This window comes from Rhipicephalus microplus, chromosome 1, assembly GCF_043290135.1.
Source record: "Rhipicephalus microplus isolate Deutch F79 chromosome 1, USDA_Rmic, whole genome shotgun sequence".
Lineage (NCBI taxonomy): Eukaryota > Metazoa > Arthropoda > Arachnida > Ixodida > Ixodidae > Rhipicephalus > Rhipicephalus microplus.
The window spans coordinates 179,378,029-179,403,183 of record NC_134700.1 but is presented as its reverse complement, the minus strand read 5'-3'; the positions used below and the strand labels follow the sequence as shown (position 1 = coordinate 179,403,183).

Genomic DNA, 25,155 nt, shown 5'->3' with positions numbered 1-25,155 from the left:
CACGAACATTTAAGCACCTTGAAGAACTTCTACGGACCTGATCCGACAAGAAGCTCGGTCTGTCTCTAAATTTTGTGTCAAATATCGCTGCAATTGTTTCGTGCCAATTTATCGATAAAGGAACAGACATAGCCACGACTTCGAATGAGCAGCCCATAAGAAACGTAGGCAAAAGATGAAGAGGTGGACGTCATAGCGATCGTGCTGCCGAAGTGTTTATCTTTTGCCTGCGTATTCTAAGAACTGCTCACTCGAACTCGTGTATCATTACCAACCTTCCCAACTTGATGGAATTGCTGCAGACGTACAGGTGGGCTCATTGATTGGTTATGGTAGCTTATGCTAGAGTGCACATTAAAAAAGCAAAGCGTTCCAAGTGAGCTCCGCCGGCAGCCTACAACACCCTAATCCATGACAACTGCATTATTTTTTGTCTATTCTTTCGTTTCTGTTTCGTTACATCTCAAGCGCGCTAACAGAAGCTACAACAAAATTGCAAACTGAATGCAGGAACAGCGCAACGTAGAAGTAGTTACTTCGTAACTACGGAAGCGAAAAAACAAGGACAGAAAAGAGTGCTGACTTTCAACAAAGATTCAATATCGGAGTGGTGTACATATATAGGCGAAAAATGAGAAAAATGGGCATGCGTAGAAGGGTGCAGGAACAACTACTGCGATTTTTCGCAGTAGTTGTTCATGTCTGGTAGATTGTCACTGTCCCTCAAGAGGAAGGTATATAACAGCTGCATCTTGCCGGTACTTACCTACGGAGCAGAAACCTGGAGGGTTACAAAGAGGGTTCAGCTTAAATGGAGGACGGCAGTGAGTGATGGAAAGAAAAATGATAGCTGTAACCTTGAGAGGCAATTGAGAAGAGAACAGAGTGGATGACAGAACTAACCGGGGTTAAGGATCTCATAATTGAAATTAAGAACAAATCGACATGGGCCGGGCATGTAGCGCGTAGGCAGGATAACCGCTGGTATTTAAGGATAATTGGCTGGACTCCCAGAGAAGGCAAGCGGGTTATCGGGGACATAAGGTTAGGTGGGCAGATGAGATTAGGAAGTTTGCAGGTGTAAAGTGGCAAGCACAGGACTGAGTTGGCTGGCGGAGCATGGGAGAGGTCTTTTTCCTGCTGTGGACGTAGTCAACCTGATGATGATATCGTTTGATTCGAATGCATTGCGAATGCTATTGAACGTTGATGTGCCTTCATCGCGTGACGTCTGATGAAACTCCGCTTGTGTTACGGCCAACGCCTTGGCAGAGACGGGAAGTCCAGCGAGAGAGAGAGACGAGTTGTGCAACCGGAAATGACATTTCTCGGAAACATGGATGTCCTGGTCGTTGTGATCGGTCACCCATTTGGGGTCATGCCTACACATGTGCATTTGTGGAGCTCACAGGGGCTGCGCGGTAGGACAACAAAGGGACGTGCTCTGCACACAATGACCCTCACATACGTAGCTCGCTGCCTCACACTCAAACAACGGCGCATACAAAAAACAGCATCGCAGTGTTTTTCAGGGTGTCAAAAACACGTAAAAACGCGTACAATTCTAAAACACGAACGAAAAATGCAAAAACACGTAAAAATTTTTAGCTCAAATGTGTTGCCTTTCTTCAATGCTAACGCGTGTAGTGCTATAGAGGCCAGGTTATAGGCTCAAAGGATACAAAAATTTTTCGAATGTAGAAAAAAGAAAAGGTCAGCCAATAACGAGAGGCAACTGCCTGGTGCTTAGCGCTTGCCTGTCGTGGACCGTTGTTCATATGACAGCAGCCGTATGCACTGACTCACTCAGTATAGCACGTATGCGCACTCGCGTTTGCAAGTGGTGCACCGTTTTAGCGAGATGAGTCATATAAACAAATTACGTAACGGCAACACAAGCGACCAGGCCTGCCCTGTCCATAAAAAAACGCAGCGGTTTAACGACTCTGCGGGAGGATAGGAACCGGAAGACCCTTCTTTCTGGACCGGAAGCTGCTGGCCGCTTCTTTATTATACAAACCGAGTTCCGGAGGAAGTTGCGCACTAGATAACTGCCATGATAAGTCTTGCTTCTACGTCTACGTGATGCGGGGGAAGTGGTTCTTTGTTCCAAACATCATTTCTCACCGGCACGCAGAGTTTCCTGACGCATAGACGCACCTGTTACCTTTCCTGAATACGTGTGAAAGATAAAATTTTTGTTACACTTATTGGTGCATCCGGCCTGGCACTCGCTTTTACAAACAGTGGAACTTCGGTCCACTGAAGAAGTCAGTCGGACGCTCAGAAATGTTGACCTGAGTTGTGTGCTTGCAGAGGCTAATTTGCATGAAATAATGACCCTTGGGCACGGGTAGGCTAGGGTGGTGTAAAATAATCGAAAATGTGAAAATATTGAGTCCTACACTTATAAAACGGGGGTGGAATCCTTCAGGACCCGAATAAAGTTTTGCATCCATCCATCCAGCCACTATCGCCATTGAACATCAATTCAGATACTTTCCTTCGGGAATAATATATGTGCCCCGCCAAGGTGGTCTAGTGGCTAAGGTACTCGGCTGCAGACCCCCAGGTCGAGTGATCGAATCCCGGCTGCTGCGGCTGCATTTTCGATGGAGGCGAAAATGCTGTACGCTCGTGTGCTCATGTTTGGGTGCACGTTAAAGAACTGCAGGTGGTCTAAACTTCCAAATCCCTTCACTACAGCGTCTCTCATAATGATTAGATGTTTTGGGACATTGAACCCGCAAATCAAATTATAAGGCGTGTGCTACATACATATTACCATTCTGCCAGAGTTCGAAAACATACTATAAAAAGAAGTAATAAAAGACACAAAATACAGGTGTTTTATTTTGTCCCAACCTTCAGGGCAAAAGAAGACAGTGTGAAAAAAATTTCATTGCTTCAGTTGGTCCACTAAAAGCACTTCAAATTCACTCTAGGGGCTCTCACGCAGTCCCCGTAAGCCCAGTTCTTGCACTCCACGCATTGAATCCAGACAGACCCCAGCTCTCTGTTTCTCCAAACTTCTTGGAGATCTAACGCAGTCAGTCTTTTTTTTTTCTTTTTTTGTGTGTGTGCCATTGCTCTTTTTTTTTACGCTTGAACTTCATCGGATTATTTAACGATTGAAATCTAGGTATGTTCTGACACCTCTACTTCACTTTTTTTGTCGTTTTGATGCAGAACTGCATGGTCATTTCGTGCCTTTCATCTTCGTGAGCTAGGCTTTGTGTGGCAATGAATTTCGAATTTTTAACTCGTGTTACTTTTTAAATTTTCGTGTGAATAAATATTCATTAAAACTCGATTCCAAAACTTCTCTGTGAACGGCTTGAGTTGAAGATTCTTCCAATTTTTCACGCGTCTCTTGAAAAGATCTTTGGCAACAAAGAACAGCCTCGACGCAGGACTAATGGAGTTGGTCCTGTCTTCAACAGAAATCAGGGATTTCTAATATATGTTCTTCTTTATTTTTAACGGTTTCACTATGGAGAGTTTGAGGTCGATAATACCTCGGCTACTCCATATCGATCAGTTCTACAGCAAAAAAAAAAAAAGGAATGATACCCAAAATAAACGGTCAGAAAAAAAATCATAATAGCACACTGAAACAAGGTGCAATAACATGCAAATATACAGTTTGCTTGCAGCAATTCTCACTATCCCCATTCTCTGCGCTGAACTGTGGAGGTGCCCTCATCGAGAGAGGCAGTAACGGAACAGTGCTTATTTCATCATTTTTCCTCTTTTCAAAGTCACTTCGAGCAGTTCACACTGCCATAAAACCTTCACACGCGCACCTTTCTATTTTCGTTCGTATTATAGGTACTAACAAATAATTTCATATATCACAGGCCCTAGCTCTCTATCACAAGCGATTATACAGTCCGGTCTCCGCTAATGGGTATTCCAGGAAGATGTTCGCCTTTTTCTGAAGATGCATCTCAGGCGATAGTCCGTGTACTTACTTTATTATGAGGGACCGTATGACCAAACTTACTAGTTTCTTCCTCAATATTTCTCTGTCATTTACGTACTTCAAGCACTCCAAGAAATATGAACATTTTCATCTTCGTGACCACTGTGGCATTCCATTGAGCTGGATTGAAGTACTTTGTGCAGGCATTCGAAGTCCGTAGAGCAACGTCTCCAAGTGTCGTGGGAGATCAGTGTATAGTGACAGATATCCCACGACATTTAGAGACGTTACTCCAGACTTCGACTGGAAGCAGCATACACATACAACTTTTAAACGCAAATGCATTTCTTATTCTGGCTATGTCAGGCGTCCGTCGGGATCCTTCTACCACTCTCTCCCATATCAACAGCTGCGGGCGCGCGCGTCCTTAGCAACCGGAGCCCTCTCCATTACACGCTTTGGCGTCGGCAGCTATCAGCAACAGCTGAGGGTGTGCGCGCTTATACTCGCCCCTAGCGACTGGAGCCCCCACCTCCTTGACTTTGACTTCATCGTCAGCCAAATTAAATGCGTCTCAAGTAACACGCTAAGCACAATTTTAGACAATATTCGGATCACGCGATTTGAATACACTCACTCAAAATAACAACAAACACAAAGTAACGCGAACGTGGCGTAACAAACGCTCGACTCCCCCCCCTCCCCCCCTCCAGGAACCCACGGGATATATCCGCAACGCTGTCCTCAGAGACCCACCGCAGGAGACGACCGTTCGCGCCAGCCGCCGCACAACCAGACTCCCCAATCTATTTTGTCCAGCCACCCAGCCTCGCCGCCAGGTGTCACTGCTGGCACTACTACGATAACCATAATGATCAGGATGGTGATGATCACGTTCGAGTGCTGAGCCACCTACCGCTCAGTGGCTGTTAAATCTAAATGCGGCTTATCCACGAGACACGTATTCCACAAGGCACAATCAACTTAAAAAGGGGTGATGACAATCCCCCAAAGCCCAGTGCTGCCTAATTCTTCCTTTTGCGAAGCAGCGAAAGGTCCACCAGGCCTCCTTATAAGGCAGCACGTGAACATACGCAGCTGCTCACTTTGTTGATGCGTTTGCAGATCATACCGATTAAACGTGTTTGAGCGCTGTGTAACGGGTGGGCCTTCAAATGTACAAGCAAGACACGGGTCGAATCCCGTCAACGACAGCTGCAATTTCGATGGAGGCGAAAATGGGGTTGGTGCGTGTGCTTAAATTTGGGTGCACGTTAAAAAAAACCCCGGTAGTCGAAATTTTCGGAGCCCTCCTCTAGCGCATCTCTCTTAATCATATAGTGGTTTAGGGCCATTAAACCCCACATATGTCTGGACCAATGGTTATTTTCATTTCATCTTGTGGGTTATTTTCGAGCGTACTTCTATACGTGTTGCGAGGGTCAAGCTGCGACAGTTGATATTTTCACAGGGTCATGACGTCGACAAAGAAACAGACAGTAGGATAAAGGTTAAAGTGTTTATTTTGGAGAACTTGTGCCCGATAAACGGAAAGTCGGATCACAATAGCAGACCTACACTGATAGCGGCGAACGGATCGTCAGCCGTCGATCGACTGAGAAGCGGCGAAGCGTGTCGGCATTTATACACTTGCCGTCGAATGTTCTAGCGTTATCGCTTGCGGTGACGTAGGCTCCAGAATAATCTGTATCGTTCGCGGAGTGGGCGTGATCTTATAAAAATGACCTACTACAGTCCTGGAGCTTCTCGAAGACTGCAGGCGCGGTTTGCGCTGATAACTACGTAGTGTATTTTGGGGCGATAACAAAACTTGAGAAAAATAACGTGGCAATATCGCCGCTCATTCTGTGTGTGTTCTTTTCGTGCGTCCTTTGCGCTTGAGTGACACTCCGCAGGTATTGAGTTGCTTCCCTTTCATCATTCTTATTTGTAGCTGCCGCATGAATAGCTCCGCCCTTCCGGCGAAACTATGACTTTTCATTTCATACAGTCTCTTATTCTGTAGACTTTATTTTAGATTCAAAACATTTCTTCAATTTTACAGAAACCGGGAGTGGGTGGGTGGTTGGCTGGAAGTGACCGCTTGAGAAACCAGATTGTCACTCACTGCTCGCACCACCAAAAAGATAATATCACAAAAAAACTCGATGTTCGATGACTGCAACTGGCGGAAATTGGCGAGTGCCTTCGGATAAGTTGATCAAAAAGACCGAAAACATATGTATACAGAAAACATTGGGCACATTTGTGCGATCCCCAGGTGCTCAATGCATCTAGAATTTTGCGTAGAGTGTTTGGACATATGTTTCCAACTTGACAAGCAATTATACATTAACTTGGGCTCCATCAGGAAGGCTTGTCGCAAGGTGTCTAGTCAGGCGTTCGTAATTCATGTTTTGTTAACGCTCCAAGATATCCGCGTTGCTCACGTAGCAATGAGGTTAGTCGAGAAGAGTGGTGTATATCGTGCTAACTAATCATTCTTACTTAATTGCAATTTAACGATTGTGGCAATAGTGTTGCCACCCATGGCAAAGTTATATCGGCGTACATTGAAAGGGTCGCGCGGTCACTTGCATACATTGTGCAAGTGCACTCAAAGAGCAAAATAGATAGATATGTGGGATTTAACGTCCCAAAACCACCATATGATTATCAGAGATGCCGTAGTGGAGGGCTCCGGAAATTTCGACCACCTGGCGTTCTTTAACGTGCCCCCAAATCTGAGCACACGGGCCTACAACATTCCCGCCTCCATCGGAAATGCAGCCGCCGCAGCCGGGATTCAAAGAGCAAAAACCTACTTTCATTGGCAGTTTGGTAATACGTGGAAACATTCTAACTCAAGGCGTGTAAAAAAATTCGGCAGATCCCACGTTCCTGGTAATCGACGTTATGCGAAGCATGCGGAGAGAAGGTGACCGTGTTGCAACTTTTTACTGAGCAACACGTCATAAGATGACGCTAATATATGTACAAATGTTGCACGCGCAGACCTATGTTCAAGAGTTGCAGATGCTTATATAACCAGTTATTTGCACTTGCGCAACGATGCCAACTGGAACATACGTATTAGCAACACCAGGAGCTGACATGAAGCGCTGATGCTCGCGAGGATGCTGGCCCTGAACACTGCCACATCAATCAACTTCGGCGCATGGCAACTAACCACAATTAACGTTAACCAGACGTGACGGATGTATGAAAGGAGCACATGTGTAACGTTTATAAAGTTGGGTAAACAGCACTGCAACCACTATTGACGTTTCATGAAGAATAACGTTTATTTGAAAAGTAGTTCCGAGACCTGGCGTAGCTCTGTGGTAACATGCTTCATTGCCACGCAGAATGCTTGGGTTTGATTCCAGCTGTGACCCTGACACTCATTCTCTGCAATCGTCACGTTGACGCTACCGATTTCGGTTATTTCTTAACGCTCGCACGTTAAAATTGTCCATGTGTGTTCTCGTAGTTCCTGGTAGATACTGAGCGTCAATCACTTGTGGCACATACCCGCATACCAGCGGCACATACCCGATCGTGGGTATGTGCCGATGTCTGGAGGGTCGTGTTTGACGACGTACGTGACGGGATTGTGATATTATTAAGGTCTTGAGCAGCGCGTCATCATCGCCAAACCATCTTATCTTCTCATTCTAATTTTGGTTCACGCCAAGTTAAAGGGGTGATCTCGAGAGCACCCAAACGTGAATGGCTAGATAGATAGATAGCTAGATAGATAGATAGATAGATAGATAGATAGATAGATAGATAGATAGATAGATAGATAGATAGATAGATAGATAGATAGATAGATAGATAGATAGATAGATAGATAGATAGATAGATAGATAGATAGATAGATAGATAGATAGATAGATAGATAGATACGCTCAATGTCGCTGAAGTTCGCTAAGAAATGCTTCGCATTTAATAACTGAATTAGTAGAGTAGCTCTGGGTTTCGTAATAATGTTTTTTTTTTCGGGTTTCACATCGCAAAACCACGATATGATTACGAGAAACACTGTAGCGGATGGCTTCGAGAATTTCGACCACCTGTAGTTCTTTTACGCGCTTCTAAATCCGAGCACACGGCCTTCTCGTATTTTGCCTCCATCAAGATACGGCCGTTGCAACCGCGACTTGATCCCGCAATACCTTCGGACCAGTATAGTCAAGTGCTTCGACTTAAAGACACTCTTACCACCGCAAGTTGACCCACGTTTCCTTATTTTATTTAAACTGCGCGTTATCCGACGGACATTAAATTTGGGCTGCAGTGATCGTGCGCTAAGCTGTGCCTACGTACTGCAGTTACTCGCGTGAAGTTTACTTCCACTAAGCCTCATAGGTTCCAAGGATCCGTTGCAAGTACTGTAAACGGCGTATCTTAATACGCCGACGATTACTTTTCACAAAGTCTGATTCGTTCCCCGAGTCAGCCGAAACTGTAGACTCCTCAGTGCACACTGACTCCCTACCACAATCATATGCGTGGGATTCGAGCCACAAAGCTGGAGTTTATGTATGTCTGTATACTCACTGGGTGATCCACAAGAGCGCGGCGGGGCTCACATCTCTACGCTGAAGCGTTACCTCGTCTTGTTTAGAAATCGCTACCAAAAAGTAGTTCCCTTCTGCCACTGTTGTTGGCCCTATTTATTATTATTATTATTATTATTATTATTATTATTATTATTATTATTATTATTATTATTATTATTATTATTATTATTATTATTATTATTATTATTATTAAGAGAAAGAAGAAGAAATAGGATATTACGGCCCAAAACCACGATTGATTGTGAAGCATGTCGTAATACAGGGCTTGGATTATTCTCATCGGGTAGTGTTCTTTCACGTGCACTGACACCACACAATGATCCTACATTTTAAGAAACGGGCATAAGCAGAAGCAGCTCACAGTTGATATATTCCACGAAAACGAGAGCCTCTTTAGCAGGTGTCCTACGTGACCGTTCCGGAAACCGCAGCTGGGAACACTACCATTTATGTTCTCGTGAATATATACGGGCCTTTGCTCAGATATTTATGGATTCATATGTGGGGTTTAACGTCTCAAAACCACTATATGGTTATGAGAGACGCCGTAGTCGAGGGCTCCGGATTTTCGACCACCGGCGGTTTTTTAACGTGCACCCAAATCTGAGCACATTTACCTACATTATTTTCACTACCATCGAAAATGCAGCTGCCGCAGCCGGGATTCGAACCCGCGACCTGTGGTTCAGCAGCCAAGTACCGTACCCACTAGACCATCGTGGTGGAGCGGGGGCCCTTCCTCGGCGTCTCGGCCTAGAGGCCCTACAGCAGTATGCGAAAAGAGAGAGTGCAAGGGACAGCCTACATCAGAGAACTGAGCCGTATTCAAGACGCTCATGCAACCAGACAGCTTAGCGCGGGGCTCTATAGGGGCGTTCTGTTTTCGGGAGAACCTCGGCGAGCGACTCGGCGGGTCTTTCAGCTCGAGGCTGCTGCATACCCTTGTAGAGCCCACAGGTGAATCAGAACCGCGTCGGCAGGTGTTCGTTCAATGGCAATACTCATTTTGATGAGGAAGCCCTCCATCCTATGCGCGGTTGAGCAGACCGACAGCTCTGCGGAAAGTGAGGGAAGAGAAGGAGTGTCTGTGTTCTGCTTTCTCTTGCGACCGTGAACGAGTCCTGGCTGTTGCAGCAGCTGCCGCTGCGGCGTTTTCTGCGGGCGCCGCCCTCGCCGCCGCCAGCTATCGTGTATTACCCCTCCTCCCTCTGACATTGACGTGTGATGTGATAGCGGCTACAGAACGCGGCCGCAGCGACGCCAACCTTCGATTAAAAGAAAAGAAGAAAAAACACACGACGCAGCTTCATTTCAGGGTCTCGCACGCGGACACATTTCCTGTTCGAGTCCACGTTTTTTTTTTTCATTTTTACTTTGCTAATTAGAGCCCGCATTCGACTAGTTTCTTTTTCTGGCCTTCATTGTTTTCTTGTATCAATGATTTCGTTTTCCAGTTGCTGTGGTTGCACGGAACGGAAGTAAGACGGGCTATTGTGCTAGTTGGCCTTGCATCTCACTTCATTAATGTTCTAAACTAACGTAACGAAGTTCCTCATTCTTTCAACAGGTGGTCTTACACTAATTGATGGGACCGAGCAGCATAACCATGGACTATGCGCTTCACAGTGCATTTGGCATTTTATTTCACGTTCATATTTGTTTTTACGCATAATCTCGTTGCCACTGATATGTAGGCGCTGACGATCTGAATTTTCTCGTTCTTATCGAAGCACTGCGCTTCGTCGCATTGGCGGAGAGTGTGGGGAGGTTGTAGGGCGCGGGCCCCATTTGGGCTGCTTAATAGGGGGCAGGGCCACCCTGGTGCTGGCCCGGGATATTTTTTAGTGCTTGGCTTAGAATTTCATACAATTACAACGGACTGTTCGCCTTCCAGTCTTGCAGGTGTTTTAAGCTATTAAGTCGCAGGATGACGAAAATTGCAGCACTTGCACAGCTCCCATACAAAACAAGTACGGGATGTGCGCATCAACAAAATAGACGTTTTCTGTTATATAACAGACAATTCTTTATTGTCTTCTTATTGCTTTCGATAAGTCTGTCTCTATCTGCACACACACACACACACACACAAACACGCGCACACACACACACAAACACACGCACACACACACGCACGCATACACACACACGCAAACACAAACACACACACAAACACAAACACACGCACACGCACACACACACACACAAACAAACACACACCCACGCACGCGCGGAAAAGCAAGTCGGGCGTCCCGCCACCTCCGGTGATATTACCTTCTACGCTTCATTGGGATTTCGAAAAATTGTAGAGTGACGTCGGCAACTGGCATATTTCGCAACAGGTAGTGAGTGCAGCACGTGAGCCTTATCCTTTTTTTTTGCGTATTTCTACGTCTTTCTTTACGAACACCTCTCGTGATCGCCCGCCCCCCCCCCCTTGTCACATGGAGTTTTCTTGTGCTTGAGCATGACTGCTATACAATCCTCCAAAAGTCTTCTAAATTGAACACAGGGATATGCAGTGTGATGCGAGACTTTAGGAGTAACGTGTTGCCTTAATTAATCCGGCAGCTTTTCTGTTTGCATGTTTTATTTTGTGTCGCTTGAAGACCTTGTGTTCCTTCCAACATCTCTAGATATTCTGGCTTGTCTCTCATGTTCACTGTCTCTTAATTTTCTTTGTAAACAATTCATTACGTTCTTACCCCTTATTCTACGACACGTAATTTGTAACTGTTGGTTGATAAATCTTCCAACTGTTTGGTTGTGCCTTTTAGTATAAGCTGAGCTATAACTTGTTCGTGTTTGCTTTTTTGTATCCTTTGTAATAAAGCAGCTAGGTGCCAATTGACAAAGGAGAAAGTAAGAGAGAGAAAACTCTCAAGAGATAGACAAGAATATTTACAAGGTGAAATATTGTGGCCTATCCTGTGCGGGGGAAGGGCGAGAAACACTGAATAGAAAATTTTTAGTATTGTTGACCTAAAAAAAACGCCTCTATTTTGGTTGCGAATAGTAATTTGTCATACAAACAGCTAGTCGTTCGTAACCAGAATGAAAAAAAAAATGTACCGTTCAAAAACTATACGATTCACAATAAACATAAAAAAGCTTCTCCGACTTCCTCCTAGCATAGGAGCCTTCTCCTTCGAACGTGTTTAGGGCACTTGCAAGGCAGGCTGTTTACTCAAGTAAAGGTGGCGACAGAGGGCGCTGCGACATGGGTGACATGTCGCTGCGACATGGGGACCTTCTCCTGTGGATCGGAAGGTGGATGGACGTGTTTTTTGAGCGCTCCGGATCGACTGCGCAAATAAGTGTTGTTGCATGTTTTGAGCTTGTGTCTATAATTATAAGGCAGCGGTTGAAATCTTCGTAGCACTTATTTTATGGTACGGCTTTTTCGGGACCAGTCACCAGGTATTTATTAGTTAGTGCGGGTGTGTGTGTTTGAATTTTTTTGTTGTTGTTTTTTTTTCTTTTGCCACCCCGTTGGGGAGGTGCGCGTACATTGAACACGCAAATTTTTGTAGTAGAGCTTGGACTTTCTTTTTTTTTTTCGTAGTGCAGGGCTCGAGTTTAGTAATTATCGAGTATAGGGACAATTGGTGTCAGAAAGGCATGGTTAAAAAGACTGTAAAGTGTTCAGGATGTGGAGTGGGTTTGAAAGTGGACCCAAGCGTAGAAGCGGATGGAGAAGAGGCTGACGTGAAGTGTAGGCAATGTGAGGTCGAGGAAAAAATGGAGAAAATGATGGTTGCCCAGAGTGAACTGCTGATTAGAATCGCCAAACTCGAGACTGCGTTGTCGACAGAGCAAGAAAAAACGAGGGCAATGGGAGAAAGACTGAAGTCCGCCGAGGAAGTGCTAGCGAAGCTGAACAAAGAAGCGACCTACCGAGAGAACAGTAGGGAACCGGCAACCAGAACGGTGGAGAAGGAAAAGCAAGCAAGCTTGGAAAAAACAGGTTTAGCCGGTTCAACTGTCGCAAGGCCCAGCTTCAGCGAGGTAGTGGTGGGGCAGGAAGTGAACAAAAGAGCCGGCGTCACAGGTGCAAGTAGCCCCCAGGTGCAGAACGCTCCAGCGGAAAAGTCACAGCATGTGATAATCGCCGGGGACTCAAATTTAAATCGATGCGCAGAAGCCATCAAAGAGAGGGTAAGAGGTGACAAGAGGGTTGCAGTAGGGGCGTTCCCAGGACGCAAGCTGGAAGCAGTCATGAAGCAAGCGAGCGCAAAGCTCAAAACGACAGCTGATAGACGCAACCTCGTGATAATTTCAGGCGGTTTAAACGATGTCCTAAATGAAGATGCAGCAGGACTAGCAGCCACACTGGCGAAAGGCGTCGATGACATGCGCGCCACTTCTCCTAAGGTGCAGGTAGTGATATGCACGATACCGGAGGTACCGGTGCGTGATAGCAACCTGCAAAGAGCGGTGGTCAACGCAAACCAAGAGATATGGCGGATGAGTCGAGAGAAAGGCTTTGAGGTGGTGGAAATAAACAGAGAGGTACATAGGTGGGGGGGTTTTCAACGAGACAGAATTCACTTCGATGGGCGGCTAGGTCATGAGGTGGGTTGGCGACTTGCAGGACGCGCAGTAGCTTTTTTGGGGGGCAAGCGAGCCCTTCGGGGTGCAGGATAGCTTGTAACGAGGAAAACAACCAGGGAGACTCTTCGACAGGTGGTATGGACAGATACGATTCCAAAGTGGCACCAATATCTAAGATACGTAGAGTCCGGGGCATAAATAGACGTAGCCACGAGCGCCGAGCCAATTCAGACATAGGGTATATTAACATGCAGGGTGGTAGGAACAGGCTGAAGTGGGAAGAGATAGAAGAACAGCTAAGGGAAGAGAGGCCGATGGTATACGGTTTTGTAGAAACACATCTCAGGGACATGGAACAACCTCCGAACAATCCGGACTACGCGTGGGAGTATTGTAATAGAACAGAAGGCAGCAGAAAGGGGGGTGGTATTGGGGCATTTATTCATAAAAGTACAGACTGGCAAAGGGTCAAGCAGGAGTGCAAGGAACATTTATGGCTAAAAGGGAAAGTGGCAGGTCAAATGACACTCCTTGGTTTCGTGTACTTGTGGACGGGAGCGAAGGCCAGAGAGGAAAACCAGGCAATGGTAGAGTGTATATCAAAGGACATTCAGGAGTTAGGAAGAGAGTGCGAGATAATTATACTAGGAGACATGAATGCGCACATAGAAGATATAGATGGGTATACCGACCCGACAGGCAAAATGATCATGGATATGTGTGAAAGGCTTGATTTGATCATTTGCAACAGTACCGAGAAGTGTGAAGGGCAAATAACATGGGAGGTAGGAAGGCTTCAGTCGACGATAGATTATGCACTGATGTCACATAGGATGTATGATAAGCTCAGGGAAATCCACATAGATGAAGGTGGCTCCAGAAGTCTGGGTAGCGATCACAAACGTATCAAGCTAAGTTTTGGAAGAGCAGTGAAAGTGGGAAGGAGACAAGATGAGCAACTACAGGAAAATTTTTATCCAGAAAGGCAAATTGAAATAGCCACTAAACAAATTGAGAAAGTAATCACGGAGGATAATAAGACAGTGTGGACATACACGAATCTAATTAGACTCTTTGAGATAGAGCTTGCTAAGACGCGTGACAAGTCACCCCGGAAAAGAAGACACAAACCCAAAAGTTGGTGGGATGAGGAAGTTAAGAGAGCCATAGCAAAACGTCAGGAAGCCTCTAGGGAACACAGACATGCTAAGCAGCGGGGTGAACCGACAGATGATGTGGAAAGAAAATGGGCAACCTTTCTAAGCTGTAGAAGGGATGCATCCCTTCTGATCAATGAAAAGATTAGAAGGAAGGGAGCTCAGTGGCTGGCAGAAGTACATAAAAAAGATAGAAAGGCAGCTGCGAAATTTTGGAACCATCTAAACTCCCTAAGAAATGAGACGAGCCTAGAGCAGAACTTTATAACTACAGCCCAAGGTGCTAGGCTAGAAGGGGACGAAGCTATTGAATATATAAGAACAAGGGTGACAGAAAAATTTCAACAAAGAAGTACTTTATGCACCACAATAGACAAAGACGAATCAAGTGGTGCAATGGCTCCATTTTCACAACAAGAGTGGGAAAGGGCTGAGAAAAGGGTTCCTAGTAGTACATCAACAGGCCCAGATGGCATTCCAATTAGGCTGATAAAAACATTAGGTCCGAAGTCTAAGCAGGCTTTGAGAGAGGCAGTGAGTACAATAATAATCGATGGTGAAGTTCCCGATGGATGGAAACTTAGCAGGATGAGCATGATCTATAAAGGAAAGGGGGACAAAGCTGACATAAACAACTACCGTCCTATAACAGTGACATCAGTAGTCTACAGGCTGGCGATGCAGATTATAAAGGAAAGACTGCAGGCGTGGATAGAGGATGAGGGGGTGCTGGGGGAACTGCAGAATGGGTTTCGGAAACACAGGAGGTTGGAAGACAATCTGTTCTCACTGACGCAGTGCATCGAAATAGCAGAAAAAGAACACAGGCCCCTGTGGCTAGCATTTTTGGATATCAAGGGAGCGTACGATAGCGTGGTTCAAGAGGAATTGTGGGGAATACTGGACACACTAGGCGTGGAACATGTAGTCACTAATCTTTTAAAGGGTGTCTATAAAGGTAACAAGGTAGTTATAAAGTGGGAAAAACAGGTATCCAAGCCGGCAGAGGTAAAACGGGGGCTTAGGCAGGGGTGCCCCCTGTCACCCTTATTATTCATGATGTACCTACAAGGATTAGAGGCAAAATTAGAGGGAAGTGGACTGGGCTTCAACCTCTCTTTAGTCAAACAAGGAAAACTTATTGATCAGGCACTACCAGCATTAATGTACGCAGATGATATAGTGCTAATGGCCAACAACAAGGAAGATTTGCAGAGATTGATGGACATCTGCGGTAATGAGGGAGATAGGTTAGATTTTAGATTCAGTAGGGAAAAATCAGCAGTCATGATTTTCAATGACAACGAAGGTAGTGAGCTTAGAATACAGGAGGTCACGCTAGAGATAACAGATAAATACAAATATCTGGGCGTATGGATAAGCAATGGGACCGAGTATCTGAGGGAACACGAAATATACGTGACGACTAAAGGTAACAGGAATGCAGCAGTCATGAAAAATAGGGCACTGTGGAATTACAATAGGTATGATGTTGTGAGAGGAATATGGAAAGGGGTCATGGTTCCTGGGCTGACGTTCAGCAATGCGGTCTTGTGCATGAGATCAGAAGTTCAAGCAAGATTAGAAATTAAGCAACGTGGAATAGGTAGGCTTGCTTTAGGAGCTCACGGGAATACACCAAATCAGGGAGTACAAGGTGATATGGGATGGACATCATTTGAGGGCAGGGAAGCTAGCAGCAAGATAAAATTTGAGAAGCGATTGAGAGAAATGGGGGAAGAGCGTTGGGCTAGGAAGGTTTTCAGCTACTTGTACATGAAGAATGTCGATACAAAATGGAGGAAGCGAACCAGGAAGTTGACTGGTAAATACTTAGAAAACAGCAGGTGGCCAAACCAAAAAGAACTATCGGTTAAGAAAAAAGTGAAGGAAACGGAGACTGACATGTGGAGAATGGGCATGATTAAGAAATCCGCACTAGAGATCTATCGAACTTTTAAGCAGGAAATTGCCAAGGAAAGGATCTATGATAATACTCGGGGTAGTTCTCTATTGTTTGAGGCCAGGACGGGAGTACTGCGAACCAAGACATATCGGGCCAAATACGAAGGGGTCGACACAGTATGCAGTGCGTGTGGAGAGGAAGAAGAAACTGCCGAACACTTGATAATGTTCTGTAAAGGGCTTCACCCTATAGTTCAGGATGATGGCGCAGAGTTTTTCAAAGCACTGGGATTTAGGGACAGCGAGGGCAAAATAGACTTTAAGCGGGTAGACTTAACTAGAAGGAGGTTATTTGATTGGTGGCTAAAGTCAAGGCACGAGTGAAAATTAAACCCTTCACTGCGAAGTACGAATCCTCAACTTCATTATTTAAAGGAAAAAAAAAGATAAATGTAATGGTTAGTTCACTAAGTATTACGGCTAGGTGGCGTTAGCCGCCGCCCGATCTAAAGGGTACAGCCACATCCATCCATCCATCCATCCATCCATGTAAAACTGCAAAAACTCCGCTGAAATTCTGAGGATGCGGAAGCGCTTGCACGATCACCTCTGTGAAACTGCACAAAGAACATCTTCCTTGCAAAGCGTAAATTTTGGTGTTTATTGTGCCGCACAAGTATTGTCACTGGATGGCTAGGGTGTCCGCGTGTATGCTGCACAGTCACATTTGTCGCCAACCCGCAAGTGTGGCTATTCTCAGCGGGGGAATGACATGACGAGGATACAGCACCTTCTTTTAGAGCTCGGAAAATTTTTTCCACTAATCTTGTTTCAAATTGTTTCATCATTCACATAAAGCTAGATTATTTATGTTATAAAGACGGAACCCTTTAAGTCGCCGAGGAGTTGTGAAGGGAGCCCTTATATCATACTCTTATACAAACTCTAGAGCACGCAAGAAATAACGGCGTCAGAACGGGTCATTCTATTCGAAGAAGTGAAGAGAGCATGAAACAATGTAGATTTGTCTATCCCTAAATCTTACGAGCTTTTGGAATGCATAAAGCGTACTGGATGTAACTTATCGTATGGGGTATCTGGTGTTTCGGTATGTAATTTTTACAGAAGGACACAGTGAAATTTACAGAAGGACAATGGAAGTTATCAGAATAAGTTTTGGGGAAAGCAGGTTGAAAAAAATAACCAAGCTCGCCTTAAGGGGACAGGGGTCTTATAACGACCATGTAGTTTACGTTATGCTTATGTACATTTCTCTTCAAACCCGTAGGAGATACTGGAATTTTTTTACTATCGTAGGGATCAGAAGCCTTTCCTCATCGTACTGAACCACATTCATCTTTGAAACTCCTAATATTCGATGTTTGTATTTTTTTCTTCGCGTACCTAATTATCACTCAGTAATATGTGTCAGATGTCCTCTTGAACAAATTCACTTCTCCACACAATAATATTTATACTTCACTGCATTCCCTTGTACATTATCTAAATAATGTACCAGAATCTTGATATTCCGGTTACGGAGATATGGGAACAAAAACAGAGCAAGAACACGTTTTCAGATAATCGCGTTGAAAGTGTAAATCGTGCCTTATTACAAAAACACAAAGAAAGAACGGCGAATTTATCAGGTTAGGAAACTTCGAATGCACCAACCCTATCGCTTTCACATGCATACACCCACTGTACTTTTTGTTTAACTGTGAAAAATGCAAAATGGCAAGGCTGGCAGCCTAAAATATGGCGACATCGAAACCAATCCTCAAAATAGTTAGAGATGTAAGAATTGCAATGGAATTGATTAACGTAGCCTGATTTGACAGCAAGACAACATATTAAACTCACGCTACCTTTACACACCGGCTCATCGTATGCACGCTCATCATTCAAGCTATAACTGCCGTGAAAAGCTATCAAAACTTTCATTTCGTGTTTTCGATTGCTGAAGAAACCGTATCTCAAGCGGTACTTCAACAAACTTTTTCCAGATGTCGAACTTTCAATCACTGTTCCACTCCGCGTTTTATTATGAATATCACGTTGTCGCGACGTGCAAGAAAATAGCGGTCGGTGGTTTCAAGAGTGATCATTCTTATTTGGGGGAATCTGTGCGCGGTAAACTAAACGCGTGTCCATGTACAAGCGATAGGTGCTGTCGATTTATGAGGTGAACACAGAGTCGGCCGTCGACAAAACTAACCGTCATTGGCGTGTACCGTCTTGGATACGTCAGGCATCGATCTTTCTATAACCTTATCACTCGTGGTCGTGCAAGCTCTCGAAATAGGCTCGACTGTTCGCGTTCCACACGCAGTATCAAGAAAACGAGCTGCTATAATCGCTAAGCTTCTGAAACATTGAAGCACGGTTTGCGCCAAACACTGCTGACCGTCTTTGTGGGTGTAAACCGAATGCAGCAAAACTGAATCAAGAAAACCGCTTGGCAATAATGTAGCATCTTTGTCATAAGGGCAACCCCGAGATATGCAACGACATGGATAGTCATGTGACTTAGCCGTCACCCTTTTCTTTATCGCACGGTAACTCGACAGCGAGTGAAAAAATGAACAAGATTGTCCTTTGTGAAGGCTCAATATTTCGTTGGGCATTGATAAACACAGTTAATAATCCCAGTCTGAACGTAAAGATGTCCACCGTTTGGCCTGAGCTGTAGATGGTCGATATCTTATAGTTGTAGACAAGAAAACAGCAAAAAAAAAGCTTAAGCTCTAATTAGTGCGAAGTTGTTTTATGTAAGTGTGACGTTCTGAGATTGAGTGCCGCACGCTTTGTACTATTCTATGTTTTGTTTTCTTCTCACCTTCCTACCTGTTGTACCACCAACATCTGGATAGTGATGAAGACGGTATGCTTTGTCCCGGTTAACTTCCTTGCTCGTATTTCATTTGTTTCCCTGTATACTTTCGGTGCGACATGCCATTGGGATCGGCAGACTTATATTGGTAGTGACAGGCCCGCATATTTCGACCACGTGCGCGCAGTGAAATGCATGCGTGGCGCGGTGGTGTTGTAGTGAATACCATTTCTTTTATTTAAGATTACTTGCCTGTTTCTTCTCATTTAATTATTCCATGAAAACCAACTTTATGAGGTTCAATGGGTCTCTTTCGTGATTGCCCCTTACGTTAAAACCATGATAATATCATTGCTTATCACTCATGAAATCTAGGCAAAAGGCTGTTTTGAGTACGGCAGATGGTGTAAGCATGAAGTGCGCGGGTGCACGTGCTGAAGGGGTATCCATCGAGGCTTTCTTGTCTGGGGGCCCTCGTATGTGGGAATTGGTAGGTGCCGCTGCTCACGACTCCCGGAAGAACTCTCCACTGCACCCACTACGGCTGCCGCCACTCCTCCAACCTTATTCACGCACTTCATTCTTCTTCATTCTATTCCACTTCATTCAAGTGACACATCACTAAAATCCCACTTCATTCAACAAACTAAATTAAATGGCTAAGCAAAGGCATCTTCACTGTTTGATTGGCGTTCGCTACGCGCACCTGGCTCAATTTTATTTCTAATGACATACAAACCCCTTTAATACTTTGCCGCATGAAATTACGCAATATAGCTTCGAGTAAGAAAAACATGCTAACAGAGAGAAGCACTGCATGACTCTTCGCCCAGGTTGCCGACCTCTTCGATATGCACACTCAAGTGAATAACGTCCTGGTACTGCGTTTATGTACTACACCACATTCAATACACAGTTGTACATCACCAACGTTATCGTAAGCATGCGGCGCTGTTTCATGCGCATAGCATTAGAGAGTTTTAGTACTACGTACGCTGCGTACGTGGCGGCGTTGCGTACGTAAGGACGCCACGCTCTGCGTAGTGCGCATGCGCAGACCACAACGCGCACGTATCGCGTTACGTACGCAGCCGCTACGTACGCACGCATGAGATGCGTGCGTGCGTACGTATGAGGTGATCGCACCGCTCTCGAACAAGTTCGCGACAGCGCGAGACTTCGTTTTGCAAAATGGCGGCATCGAAGGCAAGCACCGACCGGCTCTGTGGCTTAAAATATGGCCATAATCTGGCTATAACACTTGGATTGGCTCCCATTGGCTGCCAACAACACGTGCTTCTATTTTGATCTACCAGATGGCGCAACACGCTTCACGCTCGTTACGTACGTGGGTACTACGGCGTACTAAAAGGCGATTAGTGTCAAACGACGCCACGTAACGCAAGGTGCTTGCGTGATGCGTACGTAGCACCATTCCGCAGTACTAAAACTCTCTATTATTTTGCGGTTCCCGTTGCCGGCGCGTGTGACCGTCACTTCGAGCTACTTAGTGTCTCAAACGCTCGAGTCCGCATGGAGTCTTTAATGCTTAACGACCCTGGCAATTTCCGCATACTTAGCTTCACCGGAGGTGGCATAAGCTGTGCTCCTATATGTAGAGACTACCCGATATGCGCCTACTCGTATCACACTGTTGCCGAGAAGTTTGCTCATACGAGTGTTATTCCTAGTTATAGACGCGATAACTTTTATTACCAACTTATCTTTGCGGAAAATACACGCCTCGGGCCTAGAAGCGATCGTGTGCAACGGAGTACCTAAATGAACTGGACGCTATGAGCAGTGCTTACTTCACAACGTGGCTAAAGAAAGAAAAAGAAATAAAAAATGCCATGTAAGTATGCCCCTCAACTGGATCGAAGCATTGCGGGCTTTTGCACTCGCCACAACTTCACTGAGACGAACAATACGGTTTATGCAATGGTCAAATCGGCTTGGTGAATTTAAGATTCGCGCCCTGTTTTAGGAAACCGGCGCTCTAGGAAAGTTTTAGGAAACCGGCGCTCTATTCCCACTCTCAATGATATTTCTCCATGCCACTTTCAGTTTCTTTTTCTTTTTCGCTATGCTGGCGGGCAGCTGCACGCAAAAAGAGAAAGGCCTCAGGAGCCTTCGAAAGCGCACGCGTAAATAAAGATTTTTATTTCGTTTCTGCGCACCTCGCTTCAGTTAAGGGCGCTGTCCTGGAAATGGCTCAAATTTACGGTCTCTTTGTCTTCACGCGACATCGTATACTGCCAACAATATTGGCCTCCTTTTTTTAAATTCTTCTTTTCTGTATATGCTAAGCGAGTAGTAGTTCGTGCGAGAATGTGACAAGACGAATAATACGACACACACAAAAAAAATTCCTGAAACGGCAAAATACCAAAGTTAAAAGAAAAAAAACTGTGTGTTGCGAAAGGCCGAAGCAGAGCGCAGCAGCTGTTTCGACGCCACGCCGCAGTTTGTTCAGCCGTGGGCTCGCTCCAGCTAAGCGGCTCTCCTTCTCCATATTCGCCTACTCCTCTTTCTCTCGGTGCTGTGTTTGCGCTTGCGCTCTGGGTGGAATACATCCGCTGTTCAAGTCCCACGCCCAAATCCGGCTCCTGTGATCTCCTGCTTCTGACCTTGTCTTCGTGCGAGAGAAGCTGTACGTGCATGAAAACGGAGTGGCACGAATGCCTACGAAATGCTTCAGCTCGAAGTTTTGCCTGCCACGTGACTCGGTGGTCAGGTGTGTTGTAATGTTACGGTTGCACTTTGTGCATACCCGATTCATCACTACGTGTTTCGCCGGGATTAGCCCTTATTTGTTTCACCCAGTTCGTCAAGCATCACAGCCTGGGAACCAGAACGTTTCGTTATTTTCACTTTGAGCCAACCTGTGTGAATGGGAAGGAAAAATAAATAAGCGCGACGGCTCAAAGACGTGTGCGAAGATACCCGCAACAGCCGCCTTCACCCGTCGCCTCTCATCGGTACGCTACTCACGTGTTGCGCTCATCAGCAAATTTCCGTTTGCTTTACGGCTGCTTGGTTCGCTACGACGAGTGATCTGCAATAAAAACGTCTGCATCCGTAACGCTGTGTTTTTGCAGTTAGGGAGGTTTTAGACGGTTGCTCCTCCGAATAGAATGCACTCAGGAGAAACACATTGATGGGTACTTGAAGACAAGTTGTGGGAAATTCACTCCACGCTAACTCCGAAGAAAATCCCCAGCCGATACACAAGATCGATCGCCATGAACCACCGCAGAAAGCGGGTTCAGTGAGGACACTCGGAAACAGCCAGCGCGTTCAACTTTCCCGTGAGAAGACTCCGCACTTTATCGCTGCGAGTGGTCACGGCAGTCGTTTTGCACGCAACAAGAACATCAAAGGAATTCCCACATTCAGTGCAGTTTCTTTCAGATGCAGATTACATTGAAGCGAAGTGACGCTGTTCCCCGAGTCTAGCTCTCTTCTGATGGAACTACTTTCGGCCAATGCCAGCAAAGTATGCAGAAAGGTTAGCAACGTCGTTTCGGATTGTGCTTCTGATCGATTTCGTCGCAACGCTCGTCATTCCCGGCTGTAAGGCTTCAAACGTCGGCGTCCCAATCCATCGACCGATCTGTCGCGGAAGCTAGGAGTAGGCTACCACGCCGCTGCATTTCTTCGCGTACTACGAGGCACCCGACAACGTAGAAACCAGAGATTGCAGACCCGATTGTGTACAGCACCCCCCCTCCCCCCTAACTCGCCGACTCCAGCATTCGCGCAGGCAGCGCCTAAAGGCCGATAAAGAAGATACCCACCGAGCTCTGGCACAACCAACTGATAAGGGGCGCGAGCCTCCGTACGCGACCCGTATATGGGACGACGGGGCGAGCATATAGCGCCGAGGGAGCACTATCAAGCGCCTCTCCGACGCACCGTTATTATTATTCCTCCCCACGGTCGTTCAGATCGCTGACGAGCGGACGAGAACGGCGGGCTGGCAGCGACTGTGCGGGCGGCCGGATACTCTGTACGCACCGTCGACCCTGTTGTCGTCGTGCGAGGCGAGAAGGGTTCCCTCTTCCTGACAGGATCTGCGGACAGCCACGCGTCGAGGAGGGCCAGCAGTGGACTCTGTCACCGAGGCCGCCAGGAAACGTGGACGCACATTGTGAAGCCAGCGCTCGCCGCTTAGTCCCGATTCCTAGTGTACGGCATTGACTTGTGAAGCACGCGCGCTCTCAGCTTGCATCGTGCAGTCTGTGCGCGCCACGCGGTCGCCGCAGCAGGGAGGGAGGAGCGACGCATACGACACGACCTGCCTGCATTTGCCTGATCGGGCAGCCGTGAGCAGCGCGCCGAACGAGGGCCGACATCTTTTCTGTTCTTCGCACCGGAGCAGCCGGCCACGGCGTGCATGCGTGCCACATCGATCACGCTCGTTTGGAAATGCGAAATGCTTGCGCCCGATTGTCCCTCCTCGGGCGCGTGAGACACCTGTTCCACGCTGCGGCTGTTCCAACTTCGCCGACGCTGTCATGGCTCCGGCTGTTGCCTGCTGGTTCTAGCGCGGTTGCGCTTCTTCCAGCGCCGTGACGCCTATCGAAGCTTCAGTCTAACGGGGGTAGTCCGAGTCGTACATCCAGTGATATCGGCTTCGTTGCGAGTGCTGACCGACCAGCGTACAACGTCGACGCCTCAGAAGTCTACCAAGCGGCTGCGACGCGTATACTTCGGCTCGCATATTTGGCTCTCAGCATTCGTCAGATCAGTGGTAGTGAAGTTGTCTCGAATTTACGACTTCGGGTCAAAGCTCGCGTGTGCGGTTGTGCCTCACTTTCTGTTTGTGTGGTGTTCGCGTCTTTATTTGTTCTTTGCGCGTGCGTGATACAGACGGGGCCAGTGAGCTGCCGTCACTTCGCGGGTGCCCGTCGTAGATACACACGCTAGAAGCGTGCGTGTTCTGTGCCGTTGCGATGGATACGCCGGACAACAAGCAGCAGGGAGGCAAGCCTGGCTCGGTGACGTCCTCCATTCAGTCTGCCTTCAAGGTCATGATGAACAAGCACATATCATGGCCCTGGTCACCGCGCCTTGTCTACCACGTGAACCCAAGCGTAAGTCGTTGCAACCGGCATAAAATAAGTATTTGTCCCTTCTATGACTCCAGGGCGCGTACAGTGGCAGTATATCGAATCTGCTGAGGCTCTGTGACGAGCTGAGTATTTTTACTGGCTGATTGTTGTATGGAATGACAGTTCAATAACAGAGATCCTATTGAGGTTCAATGGGTGCAGTAGACCAGTGTATGCGTACCTCGTTCTTTGCACGCGCATATAACGCAATGTATTGGAGAATAGGGACCGTGTTCACTTTGTTGAGTTATGTCTAAGCGTTTGCATGACTGGACAGTAAGCACTGACGAGGCCACGCGAAACGAAGCCCCGGCAGTTTATTTATATCCTCTCTCCATCTAGTCTTTTTTATGTTGGTCTCGCGGTTACGAGCCTGTAAATGAATTACCGTCATGTCTTATTTTTTTTTCCTGATCATCCTGAATGCATAGGCATGTTCAAAACCACACTGAGAGTAAAGTGCAGCAACTGGCAACTATAACAAGAATACTTGTTGCAGTTCAACGTCCTAAAACCACGATATTATGAAAGACGCTCTTGGGGTATGCTCCAGAAATTTCGACCACCTGGGGTCGTTCAACATGCAGCTAAATCTAAATACAAGGGCCTCGAGCATTTTCACTTCTATCGAAGACGCAGCCGCCGCGGTCGGTATTAGATCCTGCGATCTGAGGGTTAGATGTCGAGAACCTTCACCATTGTGGCAGATAGCTGCCTTAAACAATAGAAGAACTGAGACATTTCCGCTAGGTGGGCAGTTCTAGATGTTATTTTGTGTATTTAGAAAATGTTGAGAAATTATTTCTTTGTTTCCGTCAGCTGCAACACCCAATCTTGCACGAAACGAGGATAGATTTTATTCGCAAGTGCTTATTTACATCACATTAAAATTTCCCTTACGTGGCCTGTGCTCACCGTGTGAACAATAAAAACACCGTCTTCAGCGTCGACTGTTTGGTAATGCTGATGACTACGCGAACAAACAGGCCTCATCAATCAGCATGGAAGAGGTATACGCTAAGTGCGTCCTTTCCTATTCAGCCGCTCTGCTTGTTTCCCGTGTCACTGATCCGAG

The 25,155-nt window shown here is 46.3% G+C and overlaps 1 protein-coding gene across 5 annotated transcripts in view; it reads left to right on the top strand.

Moving 5' to 3' along the window:
• Nucleotides 1-25,155, top strand: part of Epac (Exchange protein directly activated by cAMP) — a 416,212-nt gene that overhangs the window by 53,385 nt on the left and 337,672 nt on the right. For 2 of the 5 annotated variants that reach the window (XM_075888343.1, XM_075888337.1), the window contains exon 1: nucleotides 23,771-24,062. The exons of 2 other annotated variants lie outside the window; for them this stretch is intronic. In XM_075888343.1, coding sequence (XP_075744458.1) covers nucleotides 23,922-24,062 — 141 coding nt within the window. In that variant the 5' untranslated portion in view covers nucleotides 23,771-23,921. Of the gene's footprint in view, nucleotides 1-23,687; nucleotides 24,063-25,155 lie in introns of those variants that run through there. One more of the 5 variants, XM_075888331.1, reaches the window with a different exon arrangement.